Raw genomic sequence first — 22,398 nt, forward strand, 5'->3', positions numbered from 1 at the left:
CTGGGGCTGCTGGAATATGGTGATGAGGGAGGAATGAGAGGTGAAGGTGGAGAGATAGGTCAGATCTAGTAGGGCATGGTAAGGTCAAATGTGTTTCTTAGATCATTCTAGTAGCTGTGTGGAGAATGGTTTTTGTGTAGATAAAACGAGAGCTCAGGATTCAGTTTCAGGTGCTGTCGTAGAAATGTAGGCAAGAGATGCTGAGGGTTTGAATCAGCATCATGGTTCGGTGGTAACCAGGACTGGGTAATGGGGGTGGAGGGCTTCAGCATAGTTTAGGAGGTACAGTTGGTTAAGATCTGGTGCTTATTTGCCTGTGGACAGAGAGATCAGGATTTCTCAGAGTTTTAGCTTGTGTGTGGAGGTGTGGTCAATTGAATTTAAGGTGTCTGTGTTTTATCTGGGAAGAGTTGATCAGCACGGGGGTAGTTTAGGCCAGAGCTTGAGAAGGAGGTCTCTGGTGACAAATTCGGGACCTGTCAACCTATAGGTGTCTAAAATTGAATACACAGCTGCTTCTGCATAGTACATTGTGTTGTCTTTTCCTCCTTAGCAAAGATGTACATCTCCATCGAGAGACGGTAATTAACATTACACCTCCAGGTTATGAACGAACAACAGAGTGAGCCCATAGAATAGGAAATGCTGTAGGAAAAATGCAAGTAACCAAAGGGTTTGTGGTTGCTTTCTTCCAGGTGCATCCGTGGAAATGCCTGCCGCGCAGGGATATTGCTTGACTTGACCTTCCCGCGGCTCATTCTTTTGAGGACCCTTTGTTCCGTCCAAAATGGCAGAGAAGGCACCCCCTGGCTTAAACAGGAAGACATCAAGGTCGACACTTTCTCTTCCACCGGAACCGGTGGACATCATTCGGAGCAAAACGTGCTCCCGCCGAGTGAAAATCAACGTGGGGGGCCTCAACCACGAGGTCCTGTGGAGAACGTTGGACCGGCTGCCCAGGACCCGCCTGGGGAAGCTCCGGGACTGTAACACGCACGAGAGCCTCCTGGAGGTGTGCGATGACTATAACCTGAGCGAGAACGAGTATTTCTTCGATCGGCACCCTGGAGCCTTCACTTCCATTTTAAATTTCTACCGGACAGGGAAACTCCACATGATGGAAGAAATGTGCGCTCTCTCTTTCGGCCAAGAGCTTGATTACTGGGGGATCGATGAGATCTACCTAGAATCCTGTTGCCAAGCCAGGTATCATCAAAAGAAGGAGCAGATGAACGAGGAGCTGCGGCGGGAGGCGGAGACCATGCGGGAGCGGGAGGGAGAAGAGTTTGATAACACGTGCTGCCCTGAAAAGAGGAAGAAACTGTGGGACCTGCTGGAGAAGCCCAACTCGTCCGTGGCTGCAAAGGTACGAAAAGCAGAGCGTTGCTCTCCTGTGCGCCGTCCGATAAGGTGGTACCTGTGTTCTAGAGAGTGTGGTTTTTGTCTTCGTTTAAGATGTTTGGGTAAGAGAACACAGGATGGCTGTGCAGGGAGACATCCTTTCCAAGATCTTACGGAGTCAAGTCGAGTTATTCTTCCTGTTAAGGCGTACGATGGCATTACCCTTTCCTCACGTATCATTATGTAGGCATAGACTAAGGCAGCAGGGCGATGAAGGGCTCAGGTCACCCTGGCGCTGTGTGGGGTTGGTGACTTGGAGGCTGAGGAGAGAGCACAGCTCAGATCCATCAGGGGTGGAGTCTTGCAGAAAGGCCTGGGCTCCATCCCGAAGAGAAGCCAGGTGCTGTCGTTGAAGGTGGAGGAGGTACCTCCTGGCCTGGTTCTCTGGGGGTGCTGGAGAGACTGGAGAGCGTGGCCCCGGGTAGCTCAGTGAGCTTGGGGCTCCACACGTGAGGAAGGAGCTGCCTTACGAAGCAGTGTAGGGACGAATCGATGTCAGCGTGCATCCGTTGAGCTCCCTTTGTGAGGTCTACTCTGACAGTGATGTTTCTGTCTGTTGGTGTATAAATGTGTCCACAACTGAGGTATTCGCCTATCTCAGAGTTCACAGAGTGTTTGCAGAACATGAAGGTCAATTCATATTTTTCCGTTGGGCCTGCATACATCTAAATCTCAGAGTAAAACTTTTGGCCACTAATTTCAGTATTTAATTCAACAGCGTGACTCTGTTGATCTCCTTTGATTTAGAGCTTTGAGGGTTAGTGCAAACTGATTTTCATCTCATATGTTTAGTTCTTTATTTCAGTATGAACTGTAAGAAAAAAAGCCAAGAGTCATCTTTAGCTGCAGAAGCACAGTATTGATACTTCATGCAGATTAGATGAAAATGGAATATGCAGTAGAAAAGAGAAAAGAGTGTGTTATCCTATAAATTCTTTGGATTACTTACTGGTTTTTTCAGTTGTCTTTTCTTATAAACAGTAAAGATTACAGAAATATAATTGATTCTCTGTGCTTTTTGACTGGAAATTGAAATTCTCCGTGATAGTCTACACCATATAAATATTGTAAATAACCGGCTGAATGCAGACGATCATAAAACTGCTTCTTGCACCGATTGATATTTCTAGCTTTGCGTCTTTTGACTTCTAAAGGCATTTTACTTTCTTGCCAGGATGTGGAACTAAATGGAATAAAATGTTATTTCTGCTGTATGAAATGAGGAAATGCACATTTTGTGGCAAATGAAATATTTCAATTAGGTCTCTTTGTAGTTATAGATAATTTGTTTACTTTCGTTTCATCTGTAAGAGAGATGTGGGATTTGGTTGAGAAAGGTTACTGGTCTTTCCAATGTCAAGTGTTTAAGTTACACGTTTGAGTTACTACTAAAAATATGGAGTGAATTTTGAAGCAGAATAAGATAAACCCTGGATTTAAGGGAGTGTTTTGGGTGTCAGATGAACTCTTTCGAGCTTTTAGGCAACTGAGGAATAAATCGTTGCACCACCAGATGTTCCAGAGGGAGGTAACCAAATATGTAAAAATAACAGCTAAATCCAAGAAAATGTGAAAGGTTCATGTGATTTATTTGCTGATAACATTATTAACACATACCTAAAATTAAGTATGGTTATAGAAAAAATTTTCAAACATATACATGTTTTTTTCTGAAGAATTTCTGCTAAGAATGGAAAAAGGTCAATAATCTCATTTCCCAGATGAGGGAGTTCATTTAATCTCTAAATTTTAGACACAGGGCCATGTCTTTTTTTTTTTTTTTTTTAACACCTTTATTGGAGTATAATTGCTTTACAATGGTATGTTAGTTTCTGCTGTTTAACAAAGTGAATCAGCTGTACGTATACATATATCCCCATGTCCCCTCCCTCTTGCGTCTGCTTCCCACCCTCCCTATACCACCCCTCTAGGTGGTCAGAAAGCATCGAGCTGATCTCCCTGTGCTATGCGGCTGCTTCCCACCAGCTGTCTGTTTTACTTGGTAGTGTATATATGTCCATGCCACTCTCTCACTTCGTCCCAGCTTACCCTTCCCCCTCCCCATGTCCTCAAGTCCATTCTCTACGTCTGCATCTTTTCATTCCTGTCCTGCCCTTAGGTTCATCAGAACCTTTTTTTTTTTTTTTTTTAGAGTCTATGTATATGTGTTAGCATACAGTATTTGTCTTTCTCTTTCTGACTTACTTCACTCTGTATGACAGACTCTAGGTCCATCCACCTCACTACAAATAACTCAGCTTCATTTCTTTTTATGGCTGAGTAATATTCCATTGTATATATGTGCCACATCTTCTTTCTCCATTCATTCCTCTGTCGATGGAAACTTAGGTTGCTTCCATGTCCTGCCTATTGTAAATAGAGCTGCAATGCAGAGCCATGTCTTGATCTCTAAGAAGGTGATGTTGATAATGGCCTATTGTCTGTAATACACCACTATATACCCCTGTACATCAGACAGAGTATTGAAACTTGCTTCACATTATGTTTGCAAATTATGTATGTACAGATAAGATATCTACCTACAAACTATACCCAGCAGCCAAGGACCTTGGTTTTGGAAACTTTTATGTAGTTATAAATAATAAATTTGGTTCTGTTGGTTCCGAATTATTAATCAAGCTAAGGGAATCTCTGCTAACCTAAGCAGATTCTCTACTAAATTTCCATAAAGGATTTGTGTTTGTTTGTTTAAATGTCTACATTTCCCTCTCTGTTTGAATAGGGAGATATTATGCAAATTCTTTACATTTGATTACATGGTAGTTAAATGAAAGCATTGTTCATTTGCCTGAGGTTTGGAGCCTTTTAAAAATAGCTCTGTATGATGCCTTATGTAAACCACTACCTTTCCTGTACTCTTCTCAAGTCATGTAACTTGTTATTTTTCGAGGATAATTATTGGTGTGGGGAGTGCTAATGCTATGTGTGTGTGAATAGTATTTTTACAACTTAGGAAAAATTCATTTTGTCAAAGGTTCAGTTGGATGGTACTCTAGCCCTCACTATATTATGGGTACATCAGGATCCTGCTTGTGCTATGAATCTTGTGTAGGAATGCTCCGAATCTATGTGTTTTTTCTCACTTGCTTGGGAGGTAAGATATCTTTGGAGGAGAGTATCTGTTTACCTTGCCTTTTCAGTTATCTCTTATTCAGTAATAATTGGTAATTCAGTTGAATGTATATAGATTGTTCTTTGTGTGCTATATACATTAGACTAGACGTGTAGAAACATACTCCCTTCTCTCCAGAATTCAAAAAATACTCTCTTAGCTTAAACAGGGATTTCATATACTTGAAAATACTTGGTTTTTTTCTCTTTTGGTTTTTCTGTATTTTATAATTTATAATAGTTCTGTAATAAAAGATAAATGTTGTGAGATTACTTGCCAAATCCCTAATGTAGCAGAAAACTTTGGCCTTTTCTATCAAATATTCCACAGTAAATTAAAATATCTATTCATTGACATGGACTAAATGCTCAGTAATCTATTAAGTAATCATTGTTCAGCCCATGCTAGGTATCCACTGTGATATATAAAATTATTGCAAGACCAACTGATCTGTCATGCCATCTTTGGGTATGACCCTGACAATAGCAATTCAGCTCTTATAGAACATACTCCTTGGTGTCATTTCTATTAATTGAACTTTCTAGCATATTAATAACTGAAAAACAATGCCAGATAGCGTTTAAAAGTGTGATATATTTAAAATGTCTCTGTTTAACAAATTAACATTTTTATACATTCACAGATTACCATGCGATACAATTGTACTTTTCACAAAATGGTAACAGGACTAAGAGAGGCTGGTGGTTTTCTGGGGTGTGGCGTGATCTAGTAATGGGACCTGAGTTTATGTCTGTGGGATGGACTTTGTTTTTCAGTCCTCTGTATCTAGCGACTGTGTATTTTCCCTCACCTGGAGATAATGTACAAAGTGTACATTAGAGGCTGTTTGTGAATGTGGGCCCAGCTAAATGGGCCTGGGGAACGGCTGGGACAAATCTCTAGTTTGCCATGACATGGAATTGCAGGCTCTGGGATGCCTGACATAAGAACATACAAGGGGAGGATAACATGCATGGCTTAACTGGCTGCCAGCTTCCTACGCAGTTATTTGGAATTAGACTTGATCCGGTACCTCTTCCAGCCCAGGACAATTTAGTCAGCCTCTGAATTGGAAACATTTTCCTCTTTTCTTTGGCCTTTTCCCAAAGGAATTGCAGTAGCTATTCCCCTTTAGATACTGTGTACAGCGACTCGGGTCTAAGAGGTGTTTGAAAGTGTTTATGTAAGGGAAATGTTTATGTAAGGCAGGAGGGCTTATCAGCCTCTTGGATGAAAAATGACCAGAAAGAAGCACAGCCCACCAGAGAGCTGAATGGAACTAGACTCAGTACCCTACAGCCCCCTCACTAGGATATCTGAAGAAGGTCAAGAGCAAAGTCAGCGGGTCTTCAGGCAAACCCAGTTAGGAATGGCTGAGCCCAGGAGGCAGACCTCAGTCCAGCAAGTACGTGGACGTGGTGTGCAGGACAGTGCTGGCCAACAGGCCAACCCCAGGGGTCTGGTCAGGACACCAGACTGTGAGCAGCCCTTATTTGAAAAGGACAGTGTAAGGCGAAATCTGCAGAAGGACATTCCTGATCCTCTGAGCCAGTACAGCTACAGGTACAGAGCGCCACCCAGCAGCCCTGTTGGGCGGGGTCCAGGGTCGATGGGGGCCACTATTGATTATCTGCTTTCCTCTCCAGTTTCCCCATTTATCCACAGCTGTCACTTATTTAAGGGGTACATTTTTTTCCCATTCTCTTCTTCTCCTCTCTTTCCCCACCCCCCCTTTTCTCTCTCCGCCTCTCATCCTCAGGAAAATGGAAAGGATGATTGATTAGAGAATTATTAACTTTTTTCAGTAATGACCCACTAAGGAGAAAAATTAAGCTAAATTTAAATTCTCCCTAAAGAAAGAAACTGCATATGAAGGAATACGATTTTTGTCAGGTAGGGTGGATCTTGAAGGGCTACAGACTATTGAAATACCTAAGATTTTTTCACCCCCTCCCCACAAGAACCAATTTTCTCCTCTTGGCAATGACACTGAAAACGCATAGAATGGAGGGAAGAAGGTGACCGTGTTTCCTGCATCGGCTCATGGGCTCCAAGGCATCCACGTGGCCACTGTCACCGGCAAGGGGCAGCACAGCCCTTAGAGCAGGCATGAGAAGGGTCCCAAGACTTCAGTCCTCCTGGGATCAAGAGGGAAGCTGGTGGGGGTGGACATCTGGCCCTGGAGCTCCAGGTCTCTGAGGAGTCAGAGACCAAAGTCATGAGTTTCCGAGGGGATGGTGCCTATTCATTGGCCTTCGATGGTAGCCTTGAGAACCGCACTCTCTCTTCTGACGGAATTAGAGTGTGGGCCTTTCAAGTCACGGAAAGAGTAGAAAGAAAATAAATCCAAATAAAACAAAACTCCTGTGTACTCTTCAAGAGGAAAAGAATGCTTAACATTCTGATTCTGTTTCTAGTATATGGATCAGTTATTCTCATGCTTCGAATGAAAAAAAAAGGAAGGTATGAGAACAGAGCCATAAATGATTTACTTTCAGTCCAAGAACAGAATTTTCACATGTTGTGCGTAAATATACACACACACACATAGTATATATATATATATATATATACACACACACAGACACACACATATGTATGTAATATATATATGTCTATATATATATAGTCAAGTGGAACAACTCTGTCCATACAAAACCCTCAGTTTAGCTTTCTAATGACTTTCTTAGTCATTATAACAATAACAATAACAATATATAACAATAACAGTAGCCATCAAAACCATGAATGGCCCCCCCCCAAAGTAACAATGCAATGTGAGTACACTCAGAAATCTCCCTATGTTAGGGCTCCTCTGGGGACTGAGCCGTACTCCAGTGCTTACCTCGGATAGCCAGTGGCCTAATTAGTGTGCTAGTCCTGCTGTTTCTGTGTTGCATGCCTCCTGTTTTCGCTTCTTGGTCTTTCCTTTCTGTATCCCCACTGCACAGATTAGGTTTTTGTGCTTTTCCGATAACAGGGCACAAGGGTTCAGAGGTGCTCACAGGAGGTAACTTAACAGAAATTGGCCAGTCTGTGGAGGATTCTCTTGGAGATATATTTTTCCTTTTTAAAATAGGAAACCTGCAGATGAACAGGTTGAAAGCCTTGAAGAAATTAGGTATAAGAAAAGAAAACAGATAAGATAGAAAATAGCATTGGGTTTTGATGAAAACGTCTCTCAACTATTCCATTGTTTGGTTCCCGTGGTCCTATTTCTAGATCCGTGCTTCTTTGCTTTCCCCAAAAAACTGCCTTGAAAATGTACCACTCTCTGCCCTTTTGACCTCATGTGATCAGGAAGAGAAGGGTGAGAAAAGAGGAAGAAATTGATAAAAAGTTTACATCCCATGTCCTTTCACAGAGTGCCAGAAGTCGTGGGTTTGCTGAAAATATCCCACTTAAAGTTAATAGATTTTTGTCCTAGTCTAATTATTTATAACATCTCCATTCACTCTTAAAAAGTGCCCCAGTTTGGACAATAAACGATATGATCACCTTACATGTGGATTTTTTTGTTTGTTTGTTTTTGCGGTACGAGGGCCTCTCACTGTCGTGGCCTCTCCCGTTGCGGAGCACAGGCTCCGGACGCACAGGCCGAGCGGCCATGGCTCACGGGCCCAGCCGCTCCGCGGCACGTGGGATCCTCCCAGACCGGGGCACAAACCCGTGTCCCCCGCATCGGCAGGCGGACTCCCAACCACCGCGCCACCAGGGAAACCTGTGAATATTTTTAAAAAAGAAATTACCCATGAATCATGTACTTTTCATTTCCTCTTTGCTTGTTGGTTACATCTGAAGAGGGCCAGTCTTAATTTTCAAGCAATTTTTTCATCTCTTCTGAAAAATCATTGGTTTCTATTAATATTAAAAAAAGACATTCAGATTTCTTTCAAGCTTGATTTTTAAACCTCAGTAAGTAATTATCATTTTCAAAGAAGAAAAAAAACGAAGGACTTCTTTCTACATTATCTAATGTTATCACAAAACAGAGTACATTGGCAGTATTTAAATATTCTGGTTTTGAAAATCCATGTACCCCGCTTTGGTTATTAACAGATTTGTTTTCTTTCAAGTGAGAGACTTTATAAAGTGACGGATGTACTATTTTAGGTAAGCATAAGTATTATGAATGTTTAACACTCTGCTTTGGAAGGCTCTAGAAGGGTTTGAATAATGTTTTGGATTAAGTGTTCATATTTGAGCTTTATCTCACATTTTAAAAAAAGAAGCAAACAAATACTTTCCAAATGCGAAGAGTTTATAAGAAAGTTCCCCTGGTGCCTATGCCTTGACCTCAGAGAGCTTGCCCGTACTTTAACTTTTAAGCATTTACGCTGTCTAGTGGAACTTGACCCTGAAAGGTTCATCTAATAAGCATATGAAAGTACAGTCTGTAACTGCTTCGATTACTCAAGGAGATGGGTAGTCTCTGCCTCATGCATATGGATTTATATTGTTACTATTTAACTTTTCCCCTAGCATGTTACGGTATTCAGGGTAGCTATCAATTAGTGCTGTGATATGGTACAGATAGAGCAGTTCGTTGCATTGGAGCTGAACATGGGAAGATGCTGCTTTGAATGTCGTTGACCTTTCCCCTTTTACTAGCATTGTTATATTTGACAAAAATATTTGTCGTGTAGAATGAAAAGAAATAATCTCTTTCCAGAGAACTTGTTAATATAAGGTTGTGTATTATGGAATGTCAAATTAGCCAATTTTTATTGAATATTAAGTATTGCATATACAATATTGAACATTTATTAGATATTAAATATTGCATAAATCGAATCATCATAAAGAAAAAACATCCATTTATTTTTAACTCCTCTGCACTTCCACCTTGTTCCACAAAAGAGGAAGCTCACTAGAAATACATACACTAAGAATTCAAAATAACAAAAAAAAAAGAATTAAAAGCAAAAAATAGAACTAGAACAAATATGTTTTAAATTGTCCCAGTAACACTAGGGAATGATTCATTTTCTGCAAAATGTTTTGCATAATTTTAATTAAAAAATGACAGTCTTAAAATTTAATAATAGAGTTGAAATTCATAAACAAAATTTGTGTTCCTGATTAGAAACATTTGCCCGTCTGCTCTTAGAGAACCTTGTTTAGTGACTCAGGGTAAGAGCCATTCTTAACACTGAGACTCTGTATACTCATGTGAATTGACCATTCTGACTGATAAGAAAGATATTTTCAAAATAATAAAGTTGATTCTAGATCAATTACTGGAATAAATATTCCCTTTTGATCAAAATATGATTACATAGGGAAAAATAAACCCAACTGCTAATGTGAAATTCATGAATTAACCATAGATTACAATAGATTTTTTTGATTTGGGCGTTGATTTAGCATTGGTGGTTTTATTCTTTTTGAAACTAACCTAGAGTTCCCTGACATCCGATCATCTTTAACGTACCGAGGCATAAGTCTGAATTATGTATAATGTAAGGTTGGTCTGAGGCAACTAGTGACTTTGATAGTGAGCTTAGCTGGACACTTGGCACTGTTAATCTCTCCCAGTCTTTTTTTTTCCTCTGACTGTCATATATACCAACTATTATTAAGTTCCCATATTTTATAGAGAAGATCATATGGTATCGCAGAGATTCATACAGGATACATCCTTCATTTAAAATATCCTATTTAAATATTCTAAGAATGATATGAGCTTTTAAGGCAGCAGTCAGCCTGGAAACTATTCTTGCCCACCTATAGCCTGGGTGGTCATTAAAACCCTTCCTGCCTCTGCAGTGGAGCTGAGAAGGAAGAAGGAGTTCCCAGGTCATGGTCGCCAGCATGTTCCACGGAGCATGTGGGCATTGCAGACAAACTGTGCTTCCTGTATCTGTAACATTGTAGTTGATGATAACTTTATAGCTTACCATCAGAACTTTGAAGAACTTCAGGAGATGGAGACTTCTCTGCAGTTGCTCTGTCGGCTTTGATACACAGACATAACCAATCTAGAAGAAAGCAGCTAGACATAGATCAGCTGGGAACAGAGAACTATGGTGACAGTCAGTGGAAAAGTGGGCGAGGAAGATGTTTGCTCTCATCCCTCTAAAACTTTTCCAGGAGGCACTGAAAGCTAACATCAGAACTCTGTCAGACTCTGCACCTGTGTATTATTTATTTGCAGCTGTGTATGCATCTATATTTAAGTTAACTCCTTAGCTAGCGCAGAAGATGAATGGACTTTTTTCCCTCTTAAATCATCCCCTTTAATGTCTTTATAAAACTTTAAATGAAACAGCTCTGGATATTACTAAGGACTGGTACTTGAAGTAGATAGGTCCAGCTGATGTTTGTGGTCAAGTTTCTGTGTCTAGGTTGGGCAAACCAGGTAGCAGCAGCCTTTACCTAGTGGTTCCTGAACTAGGTCTGTTCTTGAGAGTGTGTGTGTGTGTGTGTGTGTGTGTGAGAGAGAGAGAGAGAGAGAGAGAGAGAGAGAGAGAGAGAGAGAGAGAGAAAGTTACTCATATACACTGCCACCTCTCCCTTAGAGCATATTATATAATAAAAAACCACCTGCACAAAAATGCAGTGAACTTCAACCTGTATTTGGTAACTTAGGGTAGGTGTAACTTGTCATCCAAGTAAGACAGCTCATTCCGAGTATAAAGTTTTATGCTAACCTGATTGGGCATGAAGTCCGTGGAAAGTGTCCTGATGGTCCAAGAATAGCAGGAAGAAGTATTTCCATCACTGTCCCAGGATTTTGTTTCAGGATGCTAGAGGTCATTGCCACCCTGGATTTCATGCTTTTACTTTTATGTCTTGGTGAGTCACTCTCAACACAACAAGTGTTGAATGCTACTTTAAATAGCTTCTCAAGCCTGCGCCACAGCAGCGCCAAGGACACCCAAGTAATCCCAACGCAGCTCTGAATGGGGTTGCTTGATCGGAGCATCCTTCGCTGCAGGCCAACCTCAGGATATTTGCATATGAATTAAAGATCTTCCGACCTTCTGATCATTGTTTTATTTCGAATTAATATAAAACCTAGAGTGTGGTTTTGGATATTGATGTGCAGTTCTCTTGTCTGGTGTTATCTAAATTAGATCCACAGCCAACTGTGTTCCTCAAATTAGTTTTTTTTTAAAACATTCATATTTTAGTTTTTATCTTAGAGTTACCACTAAGACTCTGGCAACATTTTGTATAGGACTATCTAACTTATACATTGGTATCCAAACATGTCCTTTCAGCCAGACTTTGGTTGAATTGGAAAATAAATCAATGCCACTATCTATGAAGTATAGCAACAGATTTGTGCTGTGATAAATTAAATGTATTTCATTAATCCAATGGAAAATTTCACTTTGGGAAACTAGCAGAGACCTGCATAATATCTTTAAGGTAAGCATCCTGTTCTATTTCAGTGCAGTTTTTAGTTTAAAGGCCGAAAAATATTGATAGACAATCTTGTTTTTCAAAAGGTGATAATTTGCTCTGCTATAGAAGGAATGAACTACCTATGCAATGAAAGAAAATATGAAACAGTAAGCTAGAATCTAGGATAATGTGAATTAGCTCTTACATATTTGCTATGTAAAAAAGCTAGCACATTTTATTATATTTCTTAAATGAATTCTGCAGGTGTGCAAATTATTGTATGTTATAAGTAAAGTAATTGCATTATGCATAATATTAAAATTCAAAGCAAAGATCTGTTTTAAGCACTGGTATTTATTTTTCAAACTCTTGCTCATGAGCCATTATAAATATTTTCAATTGCATGGCGTGTTTACACAGTGCTAATCACGTACACTTCTTTTTTCAAAGTTTTGTGTGTAGATTATGCATGAGATAGCTTAAAGGGGAGCAAACTTTTGATAGGCATATTTTAACATTATATCGGGTATGTTTACGTGCTCAAAAAGAAGAAATGTTACATTACTTTGGGTTCTGAAAAAATCGCTTTGGGTTCTGTGTTTCACTGTCTTTGTTAAGTTATCCGGCAAATGCCAAAGTGTTGATGAACTTTTTCTACCCTGTTGCCCTTCGAGGCATACATCTGAAACTGAGTCCAAAGATCAGATGACAGTCTCTGCCATTTATCAGACATTCTGACCTGGCTGTGATAGGGGGTGGCCACGGTGTAATTTTAGTTCAGAAAACCATTCTCCAAGGTGCCATATTGCCACCAGTGGGTACTTTGAAAATATCCAAATGCCTTTCTTATTGCAGCTCAGCCCACATGAAGAAACGCCTTTATTACTTCCTTCCAGCCCTTATTTCCTCTCTGTCTCAGGAGGCTGACCTTCCTCTCGTCCTCTTTGCTACCTACCTGCTTCTCAGCCCCTTTACCTGGGTCAGCACTTCCACACAAATAGAGAAGAAACCCTGTCCCCCCTACCCACTCCGTATACAGCCCTGCAGGTCCCCTCCAGAGTCCTGCTCATCAAGGCCTCTTTCGGTGACAGCTTTTTGAACAACTCTTGGTTTCCATTTAATTTCCTCGGCTCCGTCTGCGTTTCACGTTTGTCTTTAGCCTGGCTCTACATCTTTTCAGGAGATGATGTCTACAAGATTTCAGTGAAATGGGATGTCGTGAAGAGTCCAGATGAGAGAAGGTAGAGCAACCTAAAAAATCCAGACTTCATTTTGTCTTTAACTTATAAACAGGCATTTGTGTTCCTTTATCCTAAAGCATCAGAGCCTGAGAGTGGGTAGACTTTTTTCTTCTCGACTCTTTAAAAGCAGTGTCTAAATAGTACTTTTTCTTTGTTTGAGAGAATCTGATCCTTCATCCACCCTATGCCCTCTCGTAATCCACGAGCTCTGCCTGTGCAAATGAAGCTGTTTTTTCTTTCCACTCCCTCATAATAGTTGTCACTATCTGCAAAGCTTTCTGTTTTGAGTAGAAATTTAACTCTGGGGAAAGAGACTGTGGTTAATTGATACCTGCTATAGCCACAGATGCTTTTCACAAGGCTGTATTAGCTTCTGTTTTCAAAGTCCTCTGTGAGGTCTAGCTATAACTTCCTCACATCATCAGTGTTCCTGCTACCCTTTTACTCTGTCGAGCCTTTTTTTTTTTTTTTTTCCTAACAATATTGCTACCTTCACAACCTGGAAAAAATGAAACTCATCCCCTGAAGTCCAGAGTCAGGACATGGAGACCACATTTTCTTGTCCCTTCAGTAATTAGAGGATGACCTTCCTGAAAAGGGCAGGAGGGAAAGAATTTATATTGGGTGTCGGTTGTGTGTCATGCACCGAACTTGGGGATTTTTCACGTTGACCACTTACGGTAGAGGTTGGCAAACGTTTTCTGTAAAGGGCCAGATAGTAAATCTTTTCAGCTTGGGAGGCCATACAGTCTCTGTCACAACTGCTCGACTCTTTCTAGTGTGAAAGCAGCCAGACAACACGTAAAGAAATGGGTGTATCTGGGCTTCCCTGGTGGCGCAGTGGTTGAGAATCCGCCTGCCGATGCAGGGGACGCGCAGGTTCGTGCCCCGGTCCGGGAAGATCCCACGTGCCGCGGAGCGGCTGGGCCCGTGAGCCACAACTACTGAGCCTGCGCGTCCGGAGCCTGTGCTCCGCAACGGGAGAGGCCGCAGCAGTGAGAGGCCCGCGTACCACCAAAAAAAAAAAAAAAAAAAAAAAAAAAGTTTCTTCACGTAGCCAACAGAATTACCTTTGAAAAACATGCCTCTGATTGGGTCAGTTCTGAACGCTAAACCTCAGTGATTTCTCGTGGCCTGCACCCTAGTTCAAACTCATTAGCGTTGCGTTTAAGACTCTTGCTATCCAACCTTCCTATCCAGCCACATGCCTTACCATTCCTCATACACTGTGCTCCAGTTACTCCAACCTGTCAACCATTCCTGAAGACAGGGCTCTAGTCTAGACAGGTATTTACTGCACTCAACAAGCAGTCCATCCATCCAGAGGGGGATACCTTTGTTCTCATTTGCACAGGGTGCCTTGTAAACTGGCTACAGCTACACCTGCACACACTTGGCATGCTCCTGTAGCCCCCGCTGCTCTCCTCATCTGGAATACCCTTCGCCCCTTCTCGGTTCTTCCCTGTGTCTCGGCTCAGATGACCCTCTGCTGTGATGTCCACCTGATCCTCCCGCCTGTTTCCCCCTAGCTCGCTCTTCATACTTGTAAAATCTAGAGATTCTATCTCTGCCTGTCACCTCCTCAGCTAGGTTGTCACACTTGAGGGATCAGACTACAAACCTTCATCTTCGGTTCCTGACACCTAGCACTGTTCCTGGCCACTCCGTACCTGCCAGCAAATGGCACTGAAGGGCAGACATATAATGGCAAGACCAGATGTTTCATAGTATTTCTATTTCTTTATGAAGAGTAAATAACATAGGTAGAGGTTGAGGATCTCATCCCAGTGATTAGACCTGAATCATGCTGTTTGTTTTAAGCAGTTCAAGGAAGCTGGATATCTTACCCATTTTAAATGACTTTATGTTTTTGAAATAGGCTGACAGCTATAGATGTGGTTTTTCCATTTTTACTTTGTATAAATTCTCCATCTAGAGTAGCATGTAGGCTGCTCTGTATGCCACCGAGTTTATGCAAAGGAAGGCATCAAGTGCTGTTGAAAGGCAAGCTTTCAGAGGCTTTGCTTTGCTAAGATTGCTCATTTTATCTGAACTGCAGGTTCTGGAAACTCTTGTCATAGATGAAAGGTAGCCTGTGTGTGAACCAGGGGAGGAGGGCTGGATCTGGCCCCCAAGGGACGGGCCGTCCTTCCGTGCCCTCTGGAAGATGGACAGATCCTTTCATTGCATTCACTCAGCCTCCCTTTGGAGGACCTGGGGCCCAGGTTGTGTTATCCCATTACTCAGGAAAGTCACGAATGTGGATAATTCCAAGATTTGAGTTAAGACAGATCTCCGATATGATGTCTTTTTGTAGGAATATGAAGAGTCTGAAAAAATAAATTCTTAATGGCATAATGTAAAAAAGGGAGATCAGGAATCTTTGTTTTTACTCCAAAAGCTAAAAGAATCATAATGATGTCAACTTAGGGGAGAACTTACTTTTATTTGTAATCCAAAAAGATATTTCCTGGAAACTTCTAGTGTGAGGGTTTTCAAAAATAGATATGAGGCATTCTTTTTTGTCTCAAAATTGCTTGCTATCAGTATGCCACTTGGTCATTAGGCATGTTCAAATATTCTTCTGATATTTCACCGTACTGATGGGATTTTCTAATTTGATTTTTTAGAAAGGGCCTTTTGAAATTCCGTAGTCTCTTAGGAAGTAGTTTTGACATGTTTCAATTTAATAATTCATAAAACGATTGGTTGAAGTGCTGCCTTGTATGTAAGAAACTTTTAAGCCTTATATATGTCTTCTAAGAATTTTAATGAGATAGCTGCTAAAAGTAAATTTGTTTTCATTGGTTAACTCCTTTGACTTTATCACGTCTCAGTTTTTAAGAGTTTTTAGTGGCACTGTATTATAATTTAATTCTTCAATTCCACTGCAAAAAGAAACAGTCAAGTGAAAGTATTTTTCCAGTTCTGCCGTTATTTGTGCACTGACCAGATGAAAAGGCATTTTTGAAGAGATCGTGAGATTATATGGGAGACAAACTTGGTAGATATAAAATGATCAGAGAATGTTTTTTATCACCAGGCATTTGGCATTTCAGAGGAAGGATCGAATTTTGGAAGTTTTTAACAGGTAGGGAAAGCTTTGTAAATGAGAGAGAATTAAGTAGGAAGGATAGAAAAATATTTGGGGAAGAGGGAGAAAGCATGAACAAAGGCCAAAAGAAAGGGATTAAGGTGCCTGATGCAGGCATGGGACATCAGGAAAGCTGTCAGAAGTAGGAATTGGGGTCGTAGGGTCAGGCAGGGCCATGTACTGCTCTGGCTTGAGCGCCCACCTGAGAGTCTGCACCCCGACAGAAGGTCATAGGTGGGTGACGTTTGGGCCTGTACCTGTCAGTGGCTGGTGGGAAGCTGCAGGGTAGGTGGGGTGAGCCCACCCAGTGATGAGAAGCACAGGCTCAGGAGTCAGATGAACTTGGGATGGAGGGCTGACTCTGCCACTTAGCCAACTTGGTGACCTTGCTGAGCCTCAGATTCTCAGCAGAATAATGACAAGGCTACCAATCTGTACCTAATACAGTTATTGTGAAGATTAAATGGGCTAGTTAGCTGAATCCCTGGTCCACAAGCCCACCTAGAATAGATTACATGTGAGTGTTACAATGATTATTACCATTATTACTCAAAAGAATTCTTTTTGAACTATCACCAAGAGGAATTTTTTTCCCCATAAATTTTGGGTATTCTTCTGTTGCACTTCAAGTAATTTTATTAGACTGTGAAGACGACATCCATGTATAGGGAACCAACTATTTTCATCTCATTTTTATAATCGAACCCTTGAAAAGCAGCAGATTGAATTAATGTTTATTGATTTATCCAAATTTCGTGATAGTGATACTTGAGATAAATGGAACCTGGAATACAAATTAAAATTTAAATCTTAAAAAGCCTAGTTGGGGGAAATGGGTCCTATTAATGGAAACGATGAAAATAAAAGAATGAACTGACCATTCCAAAGTTTGATTACAGCATAGCCTTTGTGTCCATTGCTGTTCCCCTGATGGCTGCCTTCGTGTTAATCACCAATATTGATATAACCGCTTGGAAGTTGAGCAGCTGTAAATACCTCTGTTCTTGTTCCCAGACGGTGCCTGTGCTTTGGGAGAGGGAAATGATCAGACTACCACTTTGTGTTTTCTGGTTGGGCTCACTGACTCCTACTTCTTATCTAAGTATCTGTTAGTAGGGTATGAAATTGGACACAGATCATTGACCTCCTAAAGGCCTGTCATTATGATGCATTAACAGTAATATATTTGATTGCAAATAATTATTTGGCTCAGGAAGAATTGGACTCAAAGTAAATATAGTCTCAGCCATCAAATTTTCCATGCCGAACCTCAAAAACTCCCAAGTTTGTTTGAAATGTTATAACTTGGGAGAGGTTAGACGAACACTATCATTCACGGGAAAGAAACGGTTTTTAATTACTAGTTTTTCACGAAGAGCGACATTTTCCGCGCATAGGATTGAGACAAGTATTTGGAACAGCATTTGTTCCTTGATGTGTACCTTTTAAATAAGATAATAAAAATTCTTTCAAAATCAAAACATCAGATTTTAAAATTGAGATTAGCAGTTAAAAAATCGTCTTCTTGATTAAGATCATTTACTACCAGGCCTCATTTTCCCTAAATTATTCAATGTATCTTACAGAGATATATAACACAACAGGATAATAAATGACTGAATGGATTGTAGGTAGATAGATCGATTGATCAATCAACTAGATGGAAAGATAGGCTAAATAGAAAGATAGAATAGATAAATAGAAGGAGACTAGAGAGATGATAGATGGATAGATAAAAGCCAAAAAGGAAATATGGGTAGAAAAATAAAGAGGAAACTGGGGTGACTAGCCTATAAAATATTTATGACACAGGTGCCTATTATAATTGGTGGGGGAGGGCAACAGGCTTTGAGCATTCTTAATGCTAAAGCAAACAGGAAAACACATAAAAAGAACAAAATTATGTAAAATCTGGACTTTGCAGGCAGGAAAGGGAGGAGAGGTGTGTATGGTCAGCTCTTCTTATTGAACAAATATTTACGGAGCAACCTCCAGGCTCTATGCTCGGTGCTGGGAAGCAAACCTCAAACAGAATGGATACAACCTACTGCCACCACTATGGTATTTACATTCTAGAGGGAGGGAACAGGTCATAAACAAAATAAACGAATAACTGTACAACATTAAAAAGTGGTCAGTGAAATGGGGGGAAATAAAACAAGAAACAAGGTTAAGGAGTGACTGGGGTGTCTGGTGGTTTCATTTCAAATCGGCTTTCCGAGGAAGGCTTCCCTGAAAAGGTTATTTCTGAGCAAAGTTCTGAAGAAATGAAGGATGCCTGTGGATGTCTGGGGGAGAGGGTTACAGGCAGCAGTGGTCCTCAACATGGGGTGATTTTATCCTTCAGGAACCATTTGGCAATGTCAGAAGGAGTTTGTGGTTTTCTACTTTTGGGGGAGGGGTGCTGCTCTCATCTAGTGGCGGAGGACAGGGATGCTGCCAAGTATCCTACAGTGCATAGGACAGCCCCCCGTGACAAGGAACCATCTAGTCCAAAGTGGCAATAGTGCCGAGGTTGAGAAACCTGGACTACTTACTGCAAGGGGGTTGCAGTGCAGTGAGCCTGGGAGAGTCTTGGAGGAGATGGGGTCAGAGACAGAAAGGGCGTCCAGGTGCTGGAGGGCTTTGTCAGATCGTCCCAGGACTTTCAGCTTGTCCCTGAGGGAGAAGGGGCACCAGGGCAAGTTCCGAGCAGTGGTGATCTGACTCACAGTGTCATGGCCTCCCCCCCAGCTCCTGTGCTAAAATTTACAAGGGGGAAAGATGAAGCTGGAGACTCGTAATGATTCTCTAGAGAGACCAAATCATAGTCGATGACAAAACTATGAATGAGTATGTTATTTATTCAACGAAATAGCATCCAGAATATTTACATTTTGTGTCTTTCATCTTAAAACTGTGGTTGATGAGTACATTATCCTAGCCACCCATTTTTCTTAAACTATGGAGAAAAATTGCTGTCAAGATTTAGATTTCAACAGATAATAGAATACCTCAGGGGGGAAAAGAAACTGCTTTCATGCATAAATCAGTCTAAGGAGGCTAGTAAAGGTAGATTTGTCCTCAGCCATCCTTATAATTAATTAACTTCTTTGGTGCTGTCTTAAAAAAGGAACATTTGGGAAAAAATAAAACCAGGCACAGATGAATCCAGATACCTTTTTTAGGGGCATCTAAGGAGGATTGCTTAAAATTAAAAAAAAAAAAGTCAATCAGAGAAGATAGACAAATGCACGTTTAAAAACAAAAAAAAGACGAATCTAGACACAGATAAACACGAGGACCTCCACGAAAGCAGGGAAGTCCTAAGTCAAGGAAATGCCCTGGACCTTATTTGGCTTCAGTGGCTGGAATGAGGCTCCAAGCCGACCTTCCTGAGGACCTTCTCCCACCTCAGCTCCCCAGGACTCATTCGATTCAAATGGAAGATGCTTTTTTCCCCCCTTACCTTTACTATAAATAAATATAATAGATATTTATATTCATATATATAAATATGTATTTTAAAACTATTTCATTAATTATAACTAACAGTAATGATTTATGGGACATGAAAATATATATATATTTATTTGCTTTTATTTTTCATTTTTTAACTTTTAATTTTATATTGGAGTGTAGCTGATTAACAATGTTGTGTTAATTTCAGGTGTACAGCAAAGTGATTCGATTATACATGTATGTATACATGTATGTATGTATAACTGAATCACATTGCTGTACACCTGAAACTAACATTGTTAGTCAACTCTACTCCAGTGTAAAATAAAAAGTAAAAAAAAAATGAAAAATAATAGCAAATAAAAAAATTAATATGTATATGTACATCTTTTAAATTTAGACCAGATTGAGACGATCATGAGTCTGCACCTACTGACAGTATTATAAGCCACTCCCCGCCCCCTGGAGAACATGGACTGTCTCTCGGGAAATGCACAGCAAATATCTATGTGATCTTGATTCACTGAGCAAGTAACACTTTGCTGTTCCTGCTGTATGAAAAAGGCATGGTCTTATACATTTAAAGCGTTTAAAGTCCTGGAACACACGTCGGTGTTCGCTCTGTGGTTACTTGCTATGGACAAAAAATGACCATTGGGAGCCCCGATTTGAAGCTGTTGAAGATACAGAAGGGTTTGCCCCTTTCTCTGAGCCCAGCTCTCTTGGCTCCCCTATTCTGGATTAGTAGAAGGAGTGTGTGGTGGTGAAGAGGGGCCTCTGGAGCCTCAGCCTTGCAAATCATGGCTCTGGGACTGGAGGACAGGCTGGTCCTTCAGGCACGGAAGCACCTCATGCCTCAAATGCTCCTCATCTGGAACGTGAGGGGGTCACAGTCCTGGCTCACAGGTCTTGCTGAGGATTGATTGGCTTAATACACGTCACATGGCTTTGTAGACTACCTGGCAAACAGTCAGCACTAAATAAGGGGGTTTGTTTTTATTATTATCATTGGTACCAGAGTGTAGGCAAAAGATGCCATCAAGCTTTGTAAACAACTCTCAAGGAACAGGGAAAAAAGTTGCAAGTAATTCCCTGGGAATTGCTCATCGTATTTAAATCAGTAAAGTTTTCTTTTAAGAAATCACCATGCATTGAGTTATCTGTTTCTTAATTGAATTTTCTGCGGATGTGTGTTCATATTCCCAGTTAGATCTTAAACTGTATGAGGACTGCAAGTTCTGTTCCGTATTTCTTTCTCTCTCTAATACTCTAATTAGTGTTCCAGTGTCAAAGCATTAAGCATATGATCAGTAAATGCTTAGTTTTTGAATGTTTTCTTTAAAAACAAGTTATATCAACAGTGAAAAACTGGAAAAAATTAAGATTTTTCTATGTAAACGATTTTGATAGAATATGATTTCTTGTAACTGCCATCTACTGGGTTTTTCTGAGCAGGTTTGGAAAACACCTTATTTATGCCAAATAATGGCAGGGGACATTTGTTTGAATTTGTCATTTGATATTTTTCAAATCCATATTTTCAGAGAGAGAAAGGAAACTGACAGTTTGAAAAGGCAGTAGTTTGAAACATTTTAAAGGGTATGGCATTTCTATCTAGTCAGACCTCTTCCAAAAATTAATTGCAAATTCTTGTGTTCTGTCTCACTCTGAGTAGACTTTTATTAACCCACCAGCATTCCAGAATAGTGACATACTGATGTTTCTCCATGTGAAGCAGAATTGTCCACACTGCCAGATGCCTCAGGCTTAGCAGAATGAACTCTTACATTTTCCTCCCCTACCTCCTTACTGCAGAAGAGAAAAACTTTTATTGAATCAACTGCTTAGAAATACATCAGACTGGTTTACCAGTGCAGAACCCATCTTGTAGTTCTATTCTACTTTGAAAGACTATCTCTGAGAAATGACAATTGCAGTTTCCGTTTGTAGCTGCTCTTTTATTGTTGAGATTAAAGATGGATCTCCAGGTGGTACTTACATTAGGATTTCTTTTTTTATACATAAGCTCTAAGGTAATTTAACTAGGTCCTCAAAAAGATAATAAAATGCATCAATTGATATAATTTTTGAAACAAATGTGTTGAGCGTTCTGTAATTTCTGCACTTAGTTTAAAAAAATCTTCGTAGAAAAGAATTAAGTGAAGACCCTGATGACATGATCATGCAGAAAGATGGAATATCTGATATCTAGGAAAGAGACAAGCATTACTATTGTCCACCATGATACTTTCCACATTATCTGATTTCAGCCACACAATCCTGTGAGTTGGGTGCTCTTATACTTGCTTTTGAGGATGAAAAACTAAAGCTGAGAGAGGTGAAGAAACAAAACCAGGGCATTTCCAAACTTCCAATCCTGCTTTGAGTGACTCCATCACCCGGGCTGTCAAGACAGTATAAATAATCCTTGAGTAAAGAAGGAAAATTACAGTCAACAACCCACATCACATTTATGAAAATAGCCTCCTGGATTTCTAGGACTGGGGTCACTCGCAGAGGTCATTTATTTAATTTTCTAGCCATCAGGAAGTACCACCTTTATATTCTAAAGACAGGTAACATATATTATCTTCTCAAATCGCCAGGTGCCCTCAATCCTGAGGTTAGCATCCCTGAGTTCTTTATTCAGATATGACCTATGAAAGCAAAGATAAAATCTTAAATTTTCCGTTTGAGCAAGTACTACAGTGCATGGCTGTCAAGAAAAAAATGGT

At 40.4% G+C, this 22,398-nt stretch overlaps 1 protein-coding gene across 2 annotated transcripts in view; it reads left to right on the top strand.

Annotated features, from left to right (window-relative positions):
• Positions 1-22,398, top strand: part of KCNB2 (potassium voltage-gated channel subfamily B member 2) — a 365,241-nt gene that overhangs the window by 27,109 nt on the left and 315,734 nt on the right. For both annotated transcript variants that reach the window (XM_059042922.2, XM_067017413.1), the window contains one exon: positions 696-1,366. In XM_059042922.2, coding sequence (XP_058898905.1) covers positions 788-1,366 — 579 coding nt within the window. In that variant the 5' untranslated portion in view covers positions 696-787. The remainder of the gene's footprint in view (positions 1-695; positions 1,367-22,398) is intronic.

Source organism: Kogia breviceps, chromosome 17, assembly GCF_026419965.1.
Source record: "Kogia breviceps isolate mKogBre1 chromosome 17, mKogBre1 haplotype 1, whole genome shotgun sequence".
Lineage (NCBI taxonomy): Eukaryota > Metazoa > Chordata > Mammalia > Artiodactyla > Physeteridae > Kogia > Kogia breviceps.